This window comes from Artibeus jamaicensis, unplaced genomic scaffold (assembly GCF_021234435.1).
Source record: "Artibeus jamaicensis isolate MK-2021 breed Jamaican fruit bat unplaced genomic scaffold, CSHL_Jam_final contig_466, whole genome shotgun sequence".
NCBI lineage: Eukaryota > Metazoa > Chordata > Mammalia > Chiroptera > Phyllostomidae > Artibeus > Artibeus jamaicensis.
The window spans coordinates 13,127,496-13,150,864 of NW_026521844.1; the positions used below are offsets into that span (position 1 = coordinate 13,127,496).

The window sequence follows — 23,369 nt, forward strand, 5'->3', positions numbered from 1 at the left end:
ATATACCATAATTTATTTAAGTAGTCCCCTATGCTGGATATTTAGGTTCCTTTCTGATTGTTTGCTATTATTAAAAATACTACAGTGTGAATCCTTATATATAGTCCTTTGCCATATGCTGTTTTGTAGAGGATAATTTTGCAGTGGTGAAATTCCTAGGTCAAAGATTATGTGCATTAAAGTTATAAGAGATGTTCCTCTTCCCTCCAAAACGGTTACACCACTTCACACTCTCAACCAACAGTGGGTCAAAGTGCTTTTTTCCCCCTAGTCTGGCCAATAATGTCATGATCAAACTTTTTAGTCTTTATAATTCTGATAGGTACAAACTAGATTCTCATTGTTTAATTTATATGTTTTTAGGTTATGACTGGACTTGGTAAGATTAATATTTATAAATCATTATATCATGTTAATGGCTGTACAATATTCTATTTCATGACTCAACCATAATTTATTTAACCAGTTCTACCCAGAGACATATAAGCTTATGTATTTTTTTGACCATTATAAATGATGTTGCAGTAAAATTATTGGACATAAAGTTTTGTGCCTTCCTTTAATTCCCTCATTTTTTCCAGTTTCTTTGGAATATCTTTTAGTAAAGTAAAAGGATTTCTTTAGAAATACAGTTTTGACATGTTTGCTTTTATGGAACTAAACAAATAATTGTCAGCAGATGCACTGTGTGTTTGTCGGGGGGAAGCATTTATTTGGGGTGCTACTTTCTTTTACAAAAAATGATTTAAGATTGCCTCAAAAAGTGTGTTTTTAACCAGGCACCTAGCCTTCCCACCGACTCTGTTTTTCAGCTCACACATCCATATGTTTTTGACTAAAGCCATAAATGGAAGTTTCATTTGAAGTTATTTTTCTTCCCAGTACTACATGTCATGCATTTCATTCCATATTATTTTCGTCCTTTTCCTTTCCAGTATTATATTTCTCAGACACCAGTAGAGAGTGTGTTCTGAGTTTTCAATTTTGCCAAGAGTTAAATATTTTCAGAGCTGGAAAAAAAAATAAAGTAAAACAATTTTTAACGTGTTTGATTTAGTCCTGGCTCCCATTTAGTCCATTTTGCTGCTTCAAAGCTCACACTTTAACTATCAAGAAAAACATTCTATTTCCACCCTTATCGACTGCTACAATGCCAGAATTATTTAGAATGGAACTGTAATTTCTCCTGAAATGGAATCGGATCGTCCCATCCTAATGCAATGAAGGCTGGGGCAGCTGCACGTGAAAGGTACTGGACTCCAGCCATCACGTTCGTGTTGTTTTCCCATTGCTACTGGCCTGGGACACTGCAAACTCGAGATGCTCCTCTGAGCCCCACTTGTCTCATTTGCGTGTGTATGTCTTCTCCTCTGTCTCTACACCAGTTTCAAGCACAATTTTTCCCCTTGCAACTTGAGGGACTCCCAGGGTCCAAACGGTATTAAAATAGGATTGCTTTGGCCTGAGACATTCCTTCCTGGAATATGCTTCTGTATGTTTGCATTTGCTAGTGCCTTCTCCAGGTGCAGCTCTACCCTCCGTGGCTTGTCCCATTTTTCCTGCATTAAGAATGCCAACGTGGCTCTGGCCGATGTGACTCAGTTGGTTGGAGTGTCTTTCTATAAACCGAAAGGTCATGCATGGGTTCAATTTCCAGTCAGGGCACATGCCTAGGTTGCTGGTTTGGTCCCTGGTTGGGGCACATACGGGAAGCAGTGGATCAGTGTTTTATTTCCTTTCTCCTCCTCTCTCTAAAATCAATAAGCATGTCCACAGGTGAGGATTAAAAAGAAAAGAATGCCAACATGGAGCAGTTTCTTCAGCTGTGACCCTAGAAAGTGAGGTCTTTCACCACAAGGCCTTAAGCTTTATGGTCAACTAGCTCTTGGAGCCCAGGCTCTGCCCAAGAAAACCTGTAATTCTTTAGTCCAATGTCCTGTCAGGCGCAGCTGTGCAGAGCTGGGTCTTTTGAAAGACCATCCCAACCAGTCCCTAGGGCACCTCCAGATCCTGTATTCCCACGCTCTCTGTTTTTGAAAATGGGATTCTTTTAAACTGAGATTTAATTGAAATATAACATTAGTTTTAGGTATATAGCATAAATGATTTGATACATGCATATATGGCAAAATGATAACCACAATAAATCTACTTGATATCCATCATCACACATGGTTACAAAATTTTCTTGTGATGGGAACTTTTAAGATCTACTCTCTTAGTAACTTTCAAATATGCAATACAATGTTATCAACTATAATCGCCATGCTATACACTACATCCCCAGGATTTATTTTGTAATCAGAAGTTTGTGTCTTTTGACCACCTTCACCCGGAAGTATTTTTTACATTAGCAGTGGGGAGTGAGGGGACAGGGAGGCTGTAAGGAGCAGTGAGTAAAGGTATCAGAATCATGTAGCACGTATTACAACCAGAGTTTCCTCCCTACAAGCCCCAGTCAGTTCTCCAAACCATTGTTTAGACAGGGTTTCCTCAAAGAGAGATAATGCCACGGGACAACAGCCCGTGTACAGTGCAGTTTCTCTGGACCCTGCCAGCTAGAGAATTTTCAACTGCCAGGGAGTTTAAGATGTGTATAGGGAAGTTTTTTCTTTCTTGTTTTTTAACATGCTATGTTTTATATTTAAATAATCTTAAACTTACAAAGGAGTTTCAAGTGCATTACAAGGAATTCCCATGTACCCTTTGCCCAGATTTGTCTTTGTTAATTGTTTATGATTTGCCACATTTCTTATCTCTCTTTCTTTGTGTGTATATATCTCTCTGTATATAAATATATATCTATCTTTTTTTTCTGAACTCTTTGAGACTAAGTTGGAGACATGTGCCCTTTTATCCCAAAATACATCAGATTGTGTTTTCCAAAATGACATATCTTTACCCAAGTGCAGTAGAGGTATCAATACCAGGAAATTCAGCATTGGTATGATACTATTGTCTAATCTGCAGTCCATATTTCAGATTTTTAATGTTTGTAATGGCTGTTTTGGTTTCCAGCCCAGGAGCTATCACAGATCATACACTGCATTTAGTTGTTCTGTCTCCTTAATCTTTACCTAGAACAGTTCCTCAGCCCTTGTGTTTCTGGACATTGACATTTCAGGAATATAGGTTAGTTATTTTGTAGATTGTTTTTAAGTTTGGGTTGGTCTAGTGTTCCTTATGATTTAGATTTAGGTTGTGCATTCTTGTCAGGAAGACCATGGAAGTGAGGTTGTGTTCTGCCCATTGCATCCTATCAGGAGGCACGAGCCGTCACTTTGTCCCAGTCTGGGTGATGGTGGCTCCCATCACTTGGTTAAGGCACTGTCTGTGGGAGGCAGTGGCGTGGGGGAGCAGAGTGTGCCTGAGTCAACTGGCTCCCCTAGTGAGCATGTTCCGTAAGGACGATGCCTTATGAGGAAAACTGTTTGGTTCACCAGGTCTCTGTAAGAGATGGCTGTCAACCTTTCTTCTTGGGATGACAGGCAAATGCCATTTCCTGCATGCTCAGTTAAGCTTCACAGAACAGTATTTAATCAACAAATAAAACAATATGTCTATGCAGTTATATACAGAGATTGGGTTTTGAAATGCTGTGCTTCCATGCATTTATTCCCTACTCTCGCCTCTTACAAAACACACAATTCAAAAGGATACATATAAATAATTGAGTTAAATTGGGGTAAAGAGAGACTGTGACTAAAAAAATTTATTATTTTATTAGCCAGGGAAAAACATGCATACACACACCCGATGTGGTATTTAGAGGTGCCTGCAGATTTGGCTTTGAGACTTGGGGGACTCTTGCAAAGAGGACAGTACCTTCAATTACTCTTGCAAAGCATCCCTGAGCTAAAGGCTTGCTTAGTGAGGAGAAGAAATCTTATTATTATTTTTTAATTAGAAAGATTTTAAAAAATATTTTATTTATTTATTTTTAGAGAGAGGGGAAGGGAAGAAGAGTGGGAGAGAAACATCAATGTGTGGTTGCCTCTCATATATCTCCTCCTGGGGAACCTGGCCTGCAATCCAGTCATGTGCCCTAACTGGGAATCGAACCAGTGACCCTTTGCTTTCATAGGCCCACGCTCAGTCCACTGAGCCACACCAGCCAGGGCTGAGAGAGCTTATTTTTTCCAGGTTTAGGTGCTTAAGAGGACGTTCTGCCTCTAATTACACACTGTGATTTAGGGGACAATCCTCAAAAAATGTCCCAACAGTGAACACCAGGAGTTTTAGGGAGAGGTTTTCTGTAACTGCCCTAAATACTGGGACGACATGACCTCACGGCGCCAACCAGGAATCGCAGGAGACCAGAGCAAGGGTCTACCATATGCCCAGTGCGGGTCAAGGATTAACTTAGAATATCCAGAGTTGTAGCTTTTTTATTGTTGGGTGTTTTGTTTTTGTGTTTAAGAATAAAACCCTTGCCCTGGCTGGGTTGCTCAGTTGGTTGGAGTGTCGTCCTGTGCACCAAAATGTCGTGGGTTCTGTTCCTGGTCAGGGCCCGACCGAGGTTGTTTGGACCTGGTCAGGGCTTGTATGGGACACAACTGATCGATGTTTCTCTCTCTCCGTTCTTCTCTCTCTAAAACCAATAAACATTTCCTTGGGTGAGAATTTAAAAATAATTTTCAAAAAGAGTAGAACCCCCTTCACACACCCTTCCAAATAAAATTTAGAGTTATAGGTTTTTGTTTTATTCTGCTTAGGACCAGAATCTCTTTTGGAGCGTTTTAAAACAGAGCTACTTTGGATTGCACTTCCCTTACTTCCTACGTTAGCCTTCTTTCTTTCTTCCCGAAAGGTGACTCTGAACCACCTCACAGGCTGAAGGGCCAACAGCTCACAGACACTGATCTTGAGGGGTGTACCCCCAGAATTTCTCCAACTCTGCATTTTCTCAGAAGTTTTTATTTTACCATAGTGTATGAAATACTCTGGCAGTTTCCCATGCAGTTGGAGCAGTGAGCCAGGAGGAGATTGCTATCACACTGGAATAGAGGCCAACTACAGCACTCACCACAGCTGTGAGGCCCACAGGCCCTGGTCCCTCACTTCCAGCTCTTCAGCCATGCGGGTCACCCTGTTTGGCACAGTTACTCCAAGCCTACAGGTCAGGCACCTTCCCACTGTAGCACCTTTGGATTTATTATTCCTCATCCTAGATTGGCACTCCACACTGGCTTCTGCTTTGTATTCAGATTTGTCTTAGATCACATGTCACCTCCTCAGAGAGGTCTTCCTTAACTTCCGTGACTAAAGCAGTCCACGTTTGTTTGCTCAAAGCCCTCAGCCCTAGAGTTACACTGTACCTTCACTATTGTCTGTCTCCCCGCTGGAGCACAAGCTCCCAGAGGGGCAGGACCTTTCCATCTTGTTAATTAGTATCTCCAGCACCTGGAAGCAGTGCCTTGCTCCTGCTTGGGGCTCAGTAGATATTTGGTGAGTGAATAGTTAAATGAACTGCAGAATGAACACTGAAAACAATCATCTATAGTCCTACCATCCGAACACCACTATTAGTACTTTTGATACTTTTTCATTTCACAGGTAGTTATCCTTTTGGAGTCACTAGCAATCCCATTAGATCTAAGGGTACAGTCCTCAAAATGCATATGCACAAATACCTACAATTTGACAGGTCACTATACCAGAATTCTTAATCCTGCTACCCCTGATTTAATTGTTGTTCTATACCCCACCCCATCCCCCCAGTATTCCTGAAAAATACTGGCTCCTTGAAAAACACTCACATCACATTATTGTCTTTGCTAATTTGATTGATGAAAAATGGCTTGCTTTTATTTGCATTTCTATGGCTTCTTGTGAAGCTGATAATTTTTCCATGTTTGATTACTAATTGCACGTTCTCGTTCATCAATTATTCAAGTCCATTCATTGACTAGTTCTTATAGTGTCTGCTCTATGAGCTCTTTAAATAATAAGGATGTTTACTGAAATGACATGTTATGAAAAGAAAAAAGATTAAAAACTAGCAGCCCACATTGGCAAATTTTCTCTGCTTCTGTGGAAAACAGCTGTAGATTCATTTTCTGATATTTAGCTTGGGTTGCCACACTTTGCACCTGGAGTAGTTTTAAAACCATTCAGGGAAGCCGACCAATAAAAAGCTACAGTCAACTCTCTCCTGACTAATGAAAATAAGTGCATGAATCAGAGTTTCCATTTCCTGCTGGAGTAAAAGTATACCTATTGTCTGGAGATAAAACAGTTTTGGTTTTGCTGCTGTTGCCAGGCCGTGGCATTAAATTCAAAGACACAAAGATAACTTTGTGAAGCAGCACAGTGAAACTCAATTTCCTCTTTTTTCCAAGTTAGGTCATTATTTACCTAAATTCACTAGCTTCATCAATGTGCTTCCTGCCACAAGCCATTGATGATAAATCTGGAGATATATCCTTGAAGTCAGATTGAATCTGAGTAGCACATTCTGGTACTGGTTTCAGTGAAAGAAATGTGATTCCTTTACACCAAAATGATCCAGAAGAAATCCACATGCCAGAAAGATCAGATTTTTTTCCCTAGCAAGTTCTGGAAATATGACTGTGATGACGACTGATGTCTAACTCCTTTAAACGCAAATAAAATATACATTTTAGGTAGTGCATTTGCTAGGGTGACATAAAACCCCGTGCTATCGGTACTCACATCATAACACCTAGGAGAGCAGAATCGCCGGGTACTTGCACCACTGGTATGTTGGCCACATCGCTCGTCGGATGAGCAGACAGGGTGGCAAGTGGGAAACTCGTTTCCTATTCTAAAAATTCAAGGTCCCTGTGCAGTAAATGCAACTGGGGTTATAAGTCTAAAACCTGAAGAGCTGGGGGCATCTGGGAAACCGAAGGTCCACCTGTCGAGTTTGGGGGCACCTGGAAGTGATTCGAAGGCTTGAAACCGTGAGGCTGGGAAAGTGGGCTGAATGCACATGTATCCTGGGGGTCTGGGCCTTATCAACCGAGCCGGTGAGAAATTTCCTTACAGCGTTTCTCACCCTGAATTGGAAGAAAGGGCTTAGTGTGAAGTTGGGATAGTACAACTTCTTGGTTTAATACTTTACAGATTTTTGGAACCAAATGCACCATGAAGTGAAAAGCTGCTCTTTTTTTGCTGACCTTGTTGGACTGCTAACGCTGTTTCTGGGAAATAGGAGAAACAAGCAGCTCATTGTTGGCAGGACCTAAGAGAGACACAACGAGGGCGAGAGACGCGTCTGCAGTCCTTTTTCCCTTCATTGTATCGTGACTGAGTCAGGGCTGGTCTGTGCCTGGGTTTCTTTCTACCTCTGTAGACATATGTTTCCCATCAGACAGGGCTGCGTGACACCTGACAGGGGCCAGTCCGCATGAGCTAAGCCATGTACGGCCCATCAGCAGAGAGGAAAAGACCCGTAGCTGCACTCGGGCACTCTCAACTCTGAAGCACCTTTGAAGTTTGGTGGCTGGGTCCGCCTGTGTGTCAGAAACGATGGACACCTGTGTGCTTTGGCCTCTTTCTGTTGCAGGCATAGCATTACTTCCTGCAAGCACCTCTTCTTGTTTAAACCTTCTTGAATTATGAAACCTAACTTGTCAGAGTTATCTGATTTTGTCTTCTTCTGTTTTTTAAAAGAACCGAAAAGAATGCCTTATGCCATATTCTGTAAAACCAGATGACGCAAACAGGTTGCCATCATAACATGTGATCCATGTCGATTTCATCATTTTATAGTAGTAAATAAGTGAATTACATTAATCTGCATTGGGCTTTTTTATGACACAGGGAAAAGGAAATACTTCTTGCCACCCAATTTAACTCAGTAAGTGGTTTTGATTACTGAGGTTGGACAGGTCAGGGGAGCCATTGGTGTCCAGCACAGCCGACACCAGCCAGGGCATTCTAGCACATAACTCTGGGCCTCATGGGTTTGTCAGTCTATGCCTGTGATTTGTGCTGAGTCACTTAACCTTCCAAGTTTTTTCATTTCTAAAATGAGTGAATTGGCCTAAATCATTGGTTTTAAATTGTGTCTCAAGGTCCCTTGGCAGGGTGTCAGGGATATGTGAGCAGAAGGAGCAAAGCTGAGTTAGTACCAGAGTCTCTAAAAGCGGTGTCTTGTTTCACATTTTGTGATGCAGAGTTGACAACACCAGTAGTGAAAGCAAGACCAAGAGCACTTAGTGAAGACCATCCAAGGTGCTGCCACTGAGTGCTCTCACCTGCCCACCGGCACCAGTGCAGGCCCCAGCCGTGCTTTGAAGGAATCCTTGCACTTGAGGCTTGCTTCTGCTTCATGCCATGTGTGGAGCTCTGGAGAAAGGTCCTACTGCTAAAGAAAAGTTTGAGAACCTTGGTCTAATGGACCAAGGCCCCTGCCAGCCTTAACTTCTAGGGTGAGGCACAATGTCGGATGAATGCTCCGCCCCACCTACAACGAGTCTGGTGGGGAGAGTGGGTTTACTGATCACGAATGATAAAATAGCAAAATGAAATGGGTGCTGAGCAGGGAATGTGCTGTGGACATACAGAGAAAACAGCAACAAAAATTCTCAGTATTCATTAAATATCCACTTAAAAATTATGGGAGTAATGGTTAAAATGCATTCCTCAGGAGAAAAAGACTTGTGTTTGTGTTGTAGGAGTGGGAAGAGATTTCCACTTTGTTCTGGAATGCCTGTGATGATCATCATCTTATAAATAAAACTGGTATTTTACTACTAATTTCTGACTCATAAACTCTGATGCTAAGTTCAGGCAGAATGTATTTAATACATACTGTGTGCCTTAGCAAGTCAAATTTGAAGTACACTAAGTTATTGTTGTTATTATTATTTTCATTTTAAATAAGAACTCTATTTAAACAGGATGCTTGACTTGAAGGGAAAACTACCATTCTTTTTTCTTTTTTACAGTAATTCCTACTTAAAGACAGATTGTTCTACACGTGACAACTAGGTACAGAAAAGTTATAAAATTGTCTGGTTTTACAATGATAAATGAAAAACATTAAAATTCTCCAATCAAACAAGGTATTCAAGAATTTTTATGTTTTTGTTGTTGTTGTTAAACAGTGAGAGCAAAATAATGTACTAGAGTATAAAGAGCTGAATGAGCATGCCACTGACGGAGAAAGGAGGGGCGTTTTCACAGACCCAATATTTTTCCTCATCCCATCTCCATTTGATGCCAATCAAACCATATAATTGGCCATTTAATTTTTAAAAATGCAAGTGCTCATGCACATACATCAATTGCTTCATGCACTTAGTGGAAGGGTAAAATGAAAGAATGGAGAAAACTATACTGTAGTAGTCAGGACGTGGTGGAACCAAACTGCAGGTTTTTAAGTGAGAATGCCTTCTTGGTCTGAAGGAGCAGAGTTCTGGAGTAAAGTGGCAGGTTCCCTGTTTCGTAGCCCCCTCCCATCTGCTGCCGAAACATACCGATTGTATCTTCAAGCTCCATTTCCAACTGTGCAGGTGTGTGTGTCCATTGATTGGCTGCCCGTCTCATCAGAATCTGATCTGCCTCATTGACAAACCCTGTTGTTTCCAATAGGCTTTCATTAGTTTACCAGTGGTGTATGCCTCTCAATCTTAAACTGCACCACAGAACCACCCTGCCACCTTCAAATTAATCTGATCCTTGTTCTCAGTCTTGACTCTCCTTGGGCTTTTCGTTGGCCATGGTGAGTGCCGTAGACTCCTCAGCTGCCATCTTGTAAAAGAGGTGCCAGGTCCACATGGAACCAGCATACAAGTGCACTAAATTGTTTTTTGTTCTATGTTTATAAGGAAGATCCATATCACTGAGGTTGGTTCCGAGCAGTAAGGGGACACTTGGCTCCTTCCCAGGACTTAGTTATAAAGAGCAGAAATTCAGCCGTCAGGAAGATGAGTTAGTTCAGATCACGAGAAGAGAATAGTTCAGTGTTTCTTAAAGTGCTTAAGTGCTGATGGCTCAATCAGGAATCCAGCAGGAAAGATTCCCTGACTTGCAGACTTAACCAAGTACATGTTTACAAGTCAGTGCAATGCAATGTCATAAATACTGCTTGATTTCCTTCAATTTCAGTGGAGGAATAATGTTGCCTCTCTGATTTTCAAGTAACGTGGGTACAAAAAGGCAACTAGCTGGTTGTAATCCATGGAAGCACACACGGACAGCTAATCTGGACAGAGTGGCTGTGGTTCTGTATATCAAGTGGTTATTTCAGGTTGGCTGGTGCTGGTTCTCTTAGTCAGGGAACACATTTGGGTGGGAACAGGAAACAGGTTCTGCTGCCATGAGCCAGCTCTGGGGCAGTGGATGGTCACAGGCCTAGGGTGACCAATAGTCCATTTGCTCGGGCAGTCCCAGCTTTAGCACTGAGAGTGCTGTGTCTCAGGAGACCTCTCAGTCCACTGTGACAGACCTCAGTTTTAGCATTTGCAGACTTACGGCAGAGAATGAAGTGATGGTTAAGCTTTTAGCTCCCTAGTCCAGGATTCAGGAGCTCTTATACTCCCCTCTCATAAAGTTTCTGATGCAATTTATATAAATTTATTAGCCCAAACACCAAACTGAATTAAACACCTGTTCCATCTGGTTTTCCAGATCCCAAGTCAAGCATGTTACCCAGTTACTCAATACTCAATATTACTTGAATATTGTGTATTCTCAGCTATTTCAAAAAAGGTGGTACTTGAATGCTGCATATTCACCTATTTTGAGGAAGTTGCAACCAGGTTTTCAAACAATGTCAGCCTTCACACTCTTAAGGGATGATGATAGGATTGTTTGGAAGAGTTAATGTCCTTTTGTCATAGAAAGCAAGTAAAAAAGTCCCAACTAAATTTAAAAGATAGCTTATTGTGAATATATGGGGCTACAGTTATTTTAGCAAGGTTCTGTTCACCACCTGTGAAAACTGGTATACAGGTTAATTCATCTTTGAAATTTTCCCATTAAATTGGCATTTACTATGGAGAATTTCAGCAGATGTTCTTTCAGTCTTTCATAAAATGCTTGTTCTCCCTGTGTCTTGTTTTGCTGTGTTTTCGTTTGTATCTTGAACAGCAGTCATAATTCTAAACACATGAAGTCACTTTGTTCAACACCCACAGGTTGCCATGTTTTCTTCTCTGGCTCCACATCTTACGCAGCTTCTTAGTTGGCTTTAAAGAGGTTGGCACATAGTAGGAGCTTAACAAATATTAATTCATTTTCAATACAGTTTATAATGCAGTACTGCCAAGGCATCTGTTAGGTCAAAGTGAACCAATGTTTTCCAGGGTTCCTACTCAGAACAACACCAGCCTTTCAGGTTTGAGAAGTGCCACGTTCTGTATCTTTCTCTTGGACACTCTCAGTGTCAGTACATCAAAGGCTCTGAGAAATTCTACAGTAAAATAAGCTCTTTTTAAGATGTTTAACTTTGTTTAAACATCTCCCAATCTTATTTGACCATGGGACACTGCTGGAAGCAGCTATTCTTTTTTTAAATTTTAACTTAACATCTACTTACTCCCATATAACATAAGTATAAACCATGTTTTCTTCTGAGTAATTACCCACTTTATACACCCCATGAAAACTGACTATAAGTGTGTGTGGAAGAGACAGTGCTCAGTGTGGTCCTGATAGTTATTGAAGACATGTTTACCCCCCACACGCACACACTGTATTTTAAGAACAGTTTTAGATTTATAGAAGAATTGACAAGGTCAAGTTCCTATATATCCTCTCATCCAATTTCCCATATTATGAACGTCTTACATTAGTATGCCAATTTGTTATGACTAATGAACCAATCTCAATACATTATTATGATTTCAATTTCATTTACTTTTCAGGTGAGATGTAATTGACAGATAACTAATTAGTTTCAGGTGTATAACATAATTCAATATTTGTATATATTATATAAGGATCACTACAATAATTCTAGTTAACACCTATCACCACACATAGTTACAAACATTTTTTCGTGTGTGTGATGAGAACTTTTTTTTCTCCATCCCAAGACTCACATGAATTGGGAGGAAGGACTGAAGAGAAAACCATTTTGGTCTTTCTAGGGCTTAGGTGTGGCTTCTGGCCATTGGCACACAGGGTGTCTTTTCCATAGCCCACATAGCCAGCCCCATGCGGGCCCACGATAGGTTCTGTACTTGAGCCTAACTTTTTGTTTTCTTCACTTGGCTCCGTGTGTGTGTGTGTGTGTGTGTGTGTGTGTGTGCGCGCTCACACATGGGCACACTGAGGACACAGAAAAGCAAGCCCAAAAGGTCAAAAAGACATCCGTCAAACATTCTAGGAGGCTGGCCTCCTCGCCGTCTGCAGCTCCTGCCTTGGGGAAGCTGCCCAAGCACTTTGTGAGCTGCTGCCCTGTGTTCCCTGGTGCGGCAACAGGCAAACGTCCTGCCGTGAAGCCTTTCCCTTTCCCAGGTGTGCTTCTTATATGGCAAATGATGTGTAGGCTTAGAACTGAGTCCAGGGACTTTCCTGGCCTTGAGCCTACTCTTGGGGTTTTTAAAGATTTTACTTATTTATTTATTTTAGAGCAAAGGGGAGGGAGGGAGAAAGAGAGGGAGAGAAATGTCAATGTGAGAGAGAAACATGGATTGCTTGCCTCTTGTACAATGCCCAACTGGGGACCGAACCCACAACCCAGGCATATATATGCCCTGACTGGGAATCAAACCGGTGACCTTTGGCTTTGCAGGATGACGTTCACCCAACTGAGCCACACGACTTGGGGCTTTTAGATGAATTGACCAAGTGTGTTGCTGGGACATGTTAGAAGGTGTGTCAGTGTACCTTGTCCCAGGCAGCATTAACCAGAGGGTCCTGTCCAGTATAGTCAGCCCAGCCCTGCCATACCCCATTCCCATGTTGACTGCTTCACAAGGACACAATCACTGAATCAAAAGACTGTTTATATCTCAGATGCTGCGGAGCTTCTTTTCATGTTTCATTATATTAAATAATAACAATGAAATGTTTCTGGTCACGTATCTGCAGAGCATGGTTATATTGATTTCCAAGCACAGAACAGAAAGCCACGTATTGAAGGAAAAAAGAAACAAAATGGAGAAGGAGATGAAAACAATGAAAGAGAGAAATGTGGATTTAAATTGAAATTCTGACTGTTTTGGAAAGAAAAAAATTGTCTCTGCTTTAGATTTGATGCATTCCTGCTTCGATGGAGAGATCTTGTTTGGGTTATTCCTTTGTGTGGGGACTGGCAAAAGTCTAGAACTGACGAGGTCTGTAGCCTTTCTGAGGCATTTAATGGCAGTCTGCCCTTAACTGGTTTGGCCTCAGATGCTGCATTTGGGATACTCTGCCCCCTCCCCATTTTTTTTTTCTTAAATGAGCTCTTGTTCTCTCCCTAAAGTATTCTGAAATATTTTCCCAAGTTGTATTTTGTTCATCATAAACTTAGATATTTGACCTTTTCATGTAGGCCTCCTCTGCTTATCTCTTCCCTGGGCCTCCTCTGTCCCTGTTGTCTCTGAGCAGCTAACAGAGGCAGTGGCTTTAAAGAGAGCCCCAACTCTCAGTGAAGTTCACCGGCTCCAGTCTCAGAGGAGGTTCAGTAACAGTTCAAAGTGAAGCAACTACAGAGAACAGAGTGCCAGGTCTAATCATGATCCAGGTCGCCAGGTCGCCATGGTCGACACCTGGAAACCAGGTGTCCTGGCTCAACCCTCTTTCTCTGGCTGTTGATTTCCTCACCTGCACCAGGAGGCATCGCATCAGGCGGGCTCTCAGCTTTGAGGACCTTGGTTATATTTTACGCCCTATTTATTTTAAAAATAATTTTGAGATGGCCTCCTCTCACTCCACCAGGAAATTACTGAATTTGATGCATACAGGAGCATTTTGTTTTAGATTTTTTACTTTTACGTTTTGTTTGTTTTACATAAGTAACATGTGTGCATAGGAAAAGTTCCAACAGTGCAGAGGAGGCAGAGGAAGATCTCCTCCCATCCCCGACCCCCAGTTTCCTCTGCAGAGGCACCACTGTAACTGGTTTCTTGTGTGTCCTTCTACCGAGAGTTGCTGTATGTGTTTAATAAAGCCCCCCTCTTCTAACTGCAGACAGGAGCATGCTCATAGATAGTGCTCTCCCTCAAATGTTTCCCTCTCTGAACAACATTTCTTAGAGATTGTGCCCTAAACGTGCCTGCAGAACTCCCTTGTTCTCTGCAGCAGTTAACACAGAGTTCCTCTCAGTGCCTGCATCCTCATCTGCCACCGGTGGGCATTTTTAGTCTTTGCTATTATGTACTCTACCACAGTGAATATCTTCATAAAGACTTACTTGTTTTTGTGTGTGCCTTGCTTTAAAAACCAAGCCGTTGTCTAAGTTCCACTCTTTTTCAGTCTCTACAGTTAGTAACTGGAGATGTTTAGTCTGTATGGTCAAATCTAAATTAAGTGGAAGAAAGCAGCATCTTCATCTTTCCCCTTTGTGGACAGCTGTGTCAGGGCTGGGGTTTTGAAGACTAGCAAGGGTGCGGTTTTGGAAGAGCTCTTCTCCAAGTCTTACACTCCCCCAGATAAGGACGTGGACATCAATCAAGTCTGCCGGCAGTGTCTGGTTACCATGTGGAAACCAGTGACAGAGTCTGCTGTGAGCAAACCCAGTGCAGGCTTTTGTACACTGACGGCAGTCTTCCCAAGCCAGCCGCTGAAGGTTTTCTTGCTCCTGTTTATTTGTCACGTCAATAAGTTACCAGACTTGGGTCATTTTTAAACACTTTTCAATGTATCTGAGTTATAAAAATTAACAGAGTTCATAACCTCCAAACGACCAACAAAAAAACTAACCTTTCCAAGCTCCTTTTTCCTAACTCGAGGGTTTCTGGTATTGGAAATATCAATTTACATATTGCCCTTATAGACACAACTGGGCATTTGTTGTTGTTGTTGTTGCTAATTATATCAGGAAAAAAAAGGAACATCATTGTTCAGGAGGCTCAGAAACGGTGGTCCCTGGAAATAATCCCCATCCCCTTGGCCTGCAAGAGGTCTAACGAGCTGCTCCCTCCTGGATGTCTGCACTTTGTCCTCCTTGACTCCGCCTTTAAGAGCACATTTGCCCCTTGCACGGTCCCTGGCCTCCTACTCGGCCCTTCCAATAGAGGTTGAAATTGTGCCTTAATAAGCTGTGAGAATGGAACACTCATTGTGGGTCTTTTTGGCATCCCTTAAGAACATGAGAAATGCCCAGGTGCTTTTATTCATCCATCACATTCTATGCTGAGCCTCGGTGTGCCAGAGATGGCGTCAGGAGGTGAGCATCTGTTGCGGTGGGCTGAATTCAGGAAGGGAGACCTAAACGGTTGAGGCAGACTGTTCCACATATTCTGACCTCCCTCTGCAGTAGCTCGTTACCGAGCAGAGAGTTGTCAGTCTATCTAAACCCTCCTTGAAAACTTCCTGTTTGTAACCTGGACAGCGTTTGGGCCTAGGGTCCATTTTTGATGACCTGCTGTCTACGTGGTACTTCCTTGCTATCAAAGGCAGACCGTGTTTAAAGGGTTGCTCTCAGTTGGAGCAATTGCTCCTGTTCTTCAGTCTAAGGTGCGGCAGAGGGCAGCCAAGGACAGTTGAAAAAGCAGGTAGACCCGGTCTCAGGAGGCAACTTTGGTCCTAGTTCTACCTGCCACTAATTAGAGCACATTTCTTCACCTCTCTGGGTTTGTCTTCTCTTCCAGTCCATGAAGGGATGGACTAGATAACCTCCAAGGTTCCTTACAAAACCTAGCATTCTAAAGTTCCACAGCCACACATAAGACCCCACCTGGTTTCTTCACGCATTCCTTCCAGCAGCACATTGGCTCCTGTGAGGGCAGGAGCTGTTTATTCCAACTGCAAGCCCAGTGCCTGGAACACTGTGGGAACGCAGCAAAGATTTGAGTGAGTGTATCAATACATTTAAAAAAAAAGAATGGTGTCCACCCTGACCAGTGTGGCTCAGTTGGTTGAGTGTCATCCTGAGAAACGTAAGGTCACCAGTTCAATTCCTGGTCAGGACACATGCTTGGGTTGCAGGCCCAGTCCCCAGCTGGGGTGCATCTGACAGGCAGCTGATCAATGTTTCTCTCCCTTACTTCTCCTGTCTCGAAAAACAAATAAACCAAAATTTTAAAAAGAATGGTTCAGTCCTAGCCTGGTAGCTCAGTTAGAGCATTGTCCCAAAACACCAAGGTTTCAGGTTCCATTCCCAGTAAGGGAACATACAAAAGTCAACCAATGAATGCAGGAATGGGAAGAACAGCAAATTGATGGTTCTCTCTCTCTCTCTCTCTCTCTCTCTCACTTTCTCTCTCTGTAAAAGTCACTCAATTAAGAAAAAAAATTATTAAAGACTATTCTTTAAAGAAAAAAAGAAGAGTAGTTTACCCCTCTCCCCTAGCTAGAGAAAGTGCCACCATGAAATTAATTGTTCCTTAGGGAAACCAATTTTTCTATAAACAATTTTCATTGTGTGTGTATATGTGAGTGAAGTTACTGTCTTTGGCTCTGACCTAAGAACAAATAGACTAAAAAGCATGGTTTTCATTATTATGGGATACAGCCCAGGCAGAAGTTAAGCAAATTTGACTGGTAAACTGTTTTGAGAAAAACTAGCACATTTTAAAATACTTTTTTTTTTTTTTTTGGTGAGAATGCCACTTACAGAATTTATTAGAGGATTTTTAAATCATTTTCTAATGTGAAGTACAAGATGCTAAAATATAAAATGTTGATGAATGCAGACAAACAGAAAATCCTTAAAAAGTTTAAAACACTTCTAGTGCCTTTATCCAGTCACAAACATGGTTAACCTTGATATGTAATTTCTTTATCACAAATTTTTCTCTTTGCAAAAATGAAAACATTTTTTCCTCAATCATTTATTTGTTCCTGAGCTTAGCTCTTACTTCTTTGGAGCACCCTTTTTATTAAAGCATCAATGGGGTCCTGGTTATAATGTATGTCCCTGGTCTAGGTGCTGTGTTTTACATGTTGTTTATGAGTTCCCTCCCTCACCCTAGATATTATATACCCAACATGTACTGATGACCACATCCCTCCTCAGCTCTGCCCTCAGCAGACCCATGGTTGCCTGACAAAGCACACACATACCCACGTGTCCCGGTGAAATTATCTCATACGTCGTGGTCGCCTTTGCAGAATTTACTTTTGACCACTGTGTTCTTTCAAAGGCTTCTCAAATGCACTCTAGACACAGGGAAGGTATGAAAAAACGTTTTTACAGGACACAAAAGATGAAACTAAATGAGTCCGGAGTGAGGCTAGTATCTGAGTGTCCATGAATTGAATCAAGGCAGTGATTACTTAAACAATATTGATTAACAGGAAGGAACTTTGGGAGGAATCTCAGGAATCTATGCTCCGAAGCACAAAACATTCTAATGGATTCCTGTAGGCCCTTGGCATTAATCTCCCTAATGTTCTTCCCTCCCATAGTGATGAATCACCAACACCAGCAGCAAATGGCACCCAGTTCCCTGAGCCAGCAGAACCACCCTACTCAGAACCCGCCAGCAGGGCTCATGAGTATGCCTAATGCGCTGACCACTCAGCAGCAGCACCAGCAGAAGCTTCGGCTTCAGAGGATCCAGATGGAGAGAGAGAGGATTAGAATGCGCCAAGAGGAGCTCATGAGGCAGGTAAGGCCTTTCACGGTGCCTGCAGGGGGTTTGTGCCCTTTGTTGCCAAAGCTATTGGATAGATAAATCTTTCTCTAGAAGCATTATAGGCCCAAAGCCCTGCTTCAAACCTCATGAGAAGGAGCCAGTTTCTTCTTCCAGACTTTCTGCCTGTACTGTCTTATACAGAGCTAATACAAGGACTAGCTATACCAACATGCTGCCTTTGGCTGCTACTGCTAGTCTTTAGAAGGAGAGAAAAACTATGTTCCAGTTATCTATTGCTGTGTAACAAATTTTGCTGAAATGTAGTAACTTAAAACAATAGCCATATTATTATATCATATACTTTGCAGGGTCTGGAATGTGGGCGGGGCTCAGCTGGACTGTTCTTTTGCTCTACATAGTGCTGACCGGGGTCACTTAGTGGTATTTAGCTGGTGGGCAGGCTGGTCTGGAGGGTCCAAGATGGCTTTACTTAGTATGTGGCCCCGTGGTCAGGATAGCTGGGAGAGTGGGCTCAGCGGGGACTAAAACCTGGAACATCTACATATGGCATGTCTAGCGTGGCGATCTCAGAGTAACGGGACATATTGCACAGCAGCGTGGGCCTCCCTGAGAGAATGTTCCGAGAGACAGAAAAATGGAACTGCCAGTGCTTTAGGGCCTGGCTCTGGAAACTGTCACAGAGTCACTTCTGCTGAATTCTCTTGATCAAAACAGTCAGAGCTTCCCACTCCACTGCCCCAGACAGAACAGATAGTGGAGGGGGTGTTCTGTGGAGGAAATGACAAACAATTTGCAAACATACTCGATTTGCCGTAGATCATGAAAAAGAGGGAAAATTGAGGGAGAGTGAAAAAGGAGAATGGTTTGCATGTGGACTGGGAGAGTGGTCTGCAAAATTGCCTGGTTGTTGATTGGGAATCTCTATGTCAGACAGCATGTATCCATTCATTCAATTAGTCAACAGAACGTTGATCTGTGGATTGGGCTCAGGGCTATACCTCAAAAACTGAATACAGAGAATCCCTAAGGGAACCCAGTTTTTTCCCTGCTTCTGAAGCTTGGTATATGCAAGAGCAGAAGTCTTGCTTCTGAGTTGCAAAATGAAGGTAACATAAGGTTTTGGGGTCTCGTAAATTTTGCCATCTACATTTTGGGGAGGAAAGCTTCAGTTTATTCTAATTCTTCAGACTTGGCTTTATAACTCCCATGAAGGCAGATACAGGGTAGCTTCCTTTCACTAGCTCTTGCAGGGAGTAGGGGTGTTAAGGTAAATACTAATTTTTTTCTTTAAATTACAGCTGATACTGTAAAAAAATTCATTGACTTACCATAAATGAATAATGTATTTCTCATCAAATACATTCTAAGACATAAAATATCTATGTTATGTGAGGTTTGAAAAACATGGTGAATTAAAATAAGTCCTTACACAGAGCCTTTGAAAAAGAAAGAAATAGCATCGGCTGGTGTGGCTCAGAGGGCTGGCTGCCAACCTGTGAACTGAAAGGTCGTGGGTTTGATTCCCAGTCAGGGCACATGCCTGGGTTGTGGGCCAGATGCTTGGTTGGGGGGGGGGTGTGAGAGGCAACCGCTTGATACATCTCTTGTACAATGATGTTTCTTTCCCTCTCTTTCTCCCTCTCCTCCCCTCTCTCTGAAAGTAAATAAATAAAATCTCTATTAAAAAAAAAAGAAAATGAGGGAAATGAACATGAATTGTGCCTTGTTGTTCATTTGAACTATCCTCTAAATTTGAGGTCAGCTTTACACTGCAACTGCAGTGTTGCCTTTTACCGTGAGGATTTATGTCCAAAAGTTTCATGGTTATTGCAGGGTAACAGTTGTTTGTACTGCTTTTAGATAAACAGAATCATGTTTCTCAGCAGGAAATAATTATATGATTGTTTTCTGTCTTTGGATAATAATTGCATTTGGAATAATTTTTCTTTTTGATAATGTCAATTAAACAGTATTGTTATAGTAACATTTGTAAGTTTTCTCTTAGTTTTATATTTAAGTAAGCTTTCATAAGTTTTTTTCTTAGACAAAGCCATAACCGTTCTGCAGAGAAGGCTTCTCTCTCAGTTTCCGCCTTTCTGCATTTCTCTCTCTTGCCCCACCTCCTTCTTTCCCACAGAAAGTATTTCTGAAAGGGGGTGGGGAAAAGCACCCAGACGGTTTCTTCTCTTTCAACCGTCGTGGGTGCTTTTGAATGAGAATGTAGTATTGATGGTTCATATTACAGAAATGCCAACCAAGTTCCTTAAATGCTGATCTCTACAGGCTGAGGAATTTGGTACATTTTGCTGCCTCATGGTATGCATTCCACTGTGTAGGACAGTGGAGAGAAAAGCTGTCCAGATTTGCTCACAGAGCCTCACATAGTTCAGCTTTGATGGTGTGTGTGTGTGTGTGTGTGTGTGTGTGTGTGTGTAGTTGGGAGGAAGAGGAGGAGAAAGAGATGGGATGGATGGTACATGCCTCATTATTTTTATTATGGAATATAGGAATAGAGATCTAAAGAGGCTTTTTAATGATGGAAGCTTTTGTTCCCCATCTAGAAGCAACCTGCTCCTTAATGTCAAAGATATTATTTAAAGCCATATAATAACTGGTGTTGGAGTGTTCCAGGAGAGTTTTCTGGGGCATTTGCCAAGATGCCTGATTGTGCAGGTGTGGATTATGTCTACCATCTTGGTGGTTTTTCTACTCCTTTCTTTTGGTGATTTTCCTGGTTCACTAGTTCCATTTAAGTCAGGGCAGAGGCAGGGAAATGGATTGGCAGTAAAAGTGATATTTGGCTCACCTGTTAGCTACCTTCCAGCATCTGGTTGAAATGTTATAGGGATGGAGGAAATGACTGGTCCTGGTGAGGTCTGAAGATTATCTTTACACTGCGTGTTCATTCCATGTGTTCATTCTGCCCCACTCCATGTCCTCGGTGGTCAACAACTGCCTGAATATCCTTGGCTCACTCGGTAGTTTGTAACTGCCCAGCTCTCCTTGTGCTTGAAGGGCAGCCCTAGTGGTAGAGCCTCTCTTCACAGGGTCCTTGCCCCGCAGGCAGGCCTCTGCCTACATGCGATTCTATCGCGGGAACTACCAGTGCTCCATCTCTAGTAGAAAGGGAGGGTGACAAACTTAATAAGTAGATAAATTTATTCCCTAATTCTTGGGAGATCATCACTATTCTGTACATTTTTATTATGCCTACATATATAATAAATGTGAAAGTTCCTTAAAAATTATGTGCTATATAAATACTGTTTCTTTTCTTCTCCTTCCCCCTCCCCCCACCTTCCCCCTCCCCCCACCTTCCCCCTCCCCCCACCTTCCTCTCCTTTCCCCTTCCTCCTCCTCCCTTCTTCCTCTTCTTGCTTCTTTCTTGATGCCATTAGTCCTCTAGGCATGTGGTCAGATGATCTCGTGCCCTGGAACAAAACCTCAGTGCACAATCTGATGTCCACCTCACGATGCCAAGGGCTCCAGTGTCCACTCATTCCTACTGAAATCATGTCTGGATATTAATGAAATAGATTTGAGGAACATTTGATGGCAGATCTAAAGTGAACCTCCATGATTTCATGATGGAAACATGTTTTTAATTCCTTTATCTCACCATTTCTTTATTCAACCAACATTTATATAGTTGGGAAATGATAAATGGGACATGGCTGCTTTCAGGCAACTTATATTTTATTAGAGGAAGCAATATGATTAAATTTAATTGTTGGCCAGCAGGGTGAATTCAAACTACTCCCTACTTGCTGGGGTCCAGGTAAATGCCATTTTGACTTTCATTACCGGGGCAGAGGTCAGACTCATCCAAGCACAGAGTTCGATGACTGTGAGCATCAGATGCTGCTTCTTTTTTTTTCTGGTGGTCTGTTTGGCCAACAAGTTGGTGCATAGTTACAGAATTAGGATCCAAGGGCCAGCAAGATTTAGTGTATCCCCCCTAGGAATCTTCTAAAGCAAGAGAGGTTCATTAAAAATGGCTTCTATAATTACCATTGGCTGCTGCAGCCACAGAGTTGAACTTCGTGTATCTGATCATTGATGAATCACCCGGAACATGGCCGGCGCTCCAAGTGCAGGGGTGCCATGAGTGCGCCACCCCGTTAGGAAAGCAGATCTTCCCCTGCTGTTCACAGGCGTCTAGCACAGACACTGTGGAGAGTGAACTTTTGTGAAAGACCTCCTCCGTTGTCCCCGATAGCGAGAGTTTAAGTTTTGCTAAATTTCCCAAAAGGCTTTGAGGCAGCCACAGGTCCATCAGAGAAATGGCAACCTTAGAGAAAAAAAGCAATCTCAGTTGAAGTTGTACTTCCTGGTATCTTTATATTAAAAAAAACAGGATTTTATTTGTGAAGTTTTCTTTTATAGTAGAAAGATGAAGTTTTTAACTTTTACTATAACTAAAAATATAATTTTGTTTTTTTCTAATTAAGATAAAAGAAAGCATTTTTGCTAAGTGAAGGAAGCCAGATCTAAAACTACATGGTATATGATTCCATTTATATGACATCTGGACAAGGCGAGCAGTAGGGACAGAGAACAGATGAGTGGTGGCTGGTGTGGGGGGGGAGGGGCTGCCTGCAGAGGGACAGCACTGGGGAACTTCGGGGGTCATGGCACAGTTCTACATCTTAATTTTGGTGGCTGTTTCATCACTGTATGTATTTGTCAAAATTCAGAACTGTATGTAAATAAAAATAATAACAAAGATAAAACATATTATAGGAAATATTTAAAATACTCAGAAAATAAGGAAGAACATAATAATCACTCATCCTTTTACCTAAGGTAGAACAACTATGAAAATGATGATTTCTTTCCAGTCTTTGTATTTGTGTGTGTACTTTGTTTTTTTAAACAATTTACATATTACTATTTTTTATCTCGATATATTGGGAAATCATCATTTATTTATTTTCTTCGGTGGAAGTTGTGCTGTGACTTTGGTCGTATCTATTTCTAAGCTACCAGGAATCCTTTCTACAACAGGGTGAACCATGTTTTAAGATAACATGAGCCACACATGCCTACAATAGCTGCAGAATATCCTGCTGTTACAGCTTAAAATTCAACACAGTATTTGCTCAGTATTACAAAGGGCATGTTCGCAACTGTGCCCAGTGAAATGGAAAATTTTAGTAACGGGTCAGAAATTGAGAAACAGGCTCCTCTGTCCCTATTTACCCATCTGAAAGAACAATTCCTTGACAAGAAAACAGACTCGCGGCTTTATCTGAGGACAATATTTCTTTTCCTGTATATTATTCATTTCAATATAAACAGAGGATACGAGGGGGCGGGGGGATGGGGTTATGCCTCCATGATTTTATTTAACCTTGAAGATTTACTTTCAGCCCACAGGGCCCAGAAAACTCTAAGCGAAGAAGCCTTGGCTTCCCCTCGCCCCTCCTGAGGGGCTGTATTGTTGAGAAACCATTACTGTTCCCAAGCAGATCCAGCACTGTTTTTACCTCCATCCTTTCCTTAATTGGGGCTCAGTGGACAGGAGAATGCAGCTTGTCAAACAAAAATGCTGACTAAGCTTGGGCTCTGGTTGTCAGAGCAACAGCGACAGGACAGAGGGTTTGGGCAGGAGACTGAGGAATTTTTTGGCAGGACTCACTGATTTCTCTTGGGCTTGAAAGCCACTACCGGGTCCGGCTGGCCAGCTGGCCAGCTGCTCAC

The 23,369-nt window shown here is 42.0% G+C and overlaps 1 protein-coding gene across 1 annotated transcript in view; it reads left to right on the plus strand.

The window, feature by feature from the left end:
* The window catches only part of WWTR1 (WW domain containing transcription regulator 1), a 125,969-nt gene that overhangs the window by 82,243 nt on the left and 20,357 nt on the right, over positions 1–23,369 (plus strand). The window contains exon 4 of the mRNA XM_037150428.2: positions 17,476–17,678. Within this exon, the coding sequence (XP_037006323.2) occupies positions 17,476–17,678 (203 nt within the window). The remainder of the gene's footprint in view (positions 1–17,475; positions 17,679–23,369) is intronic.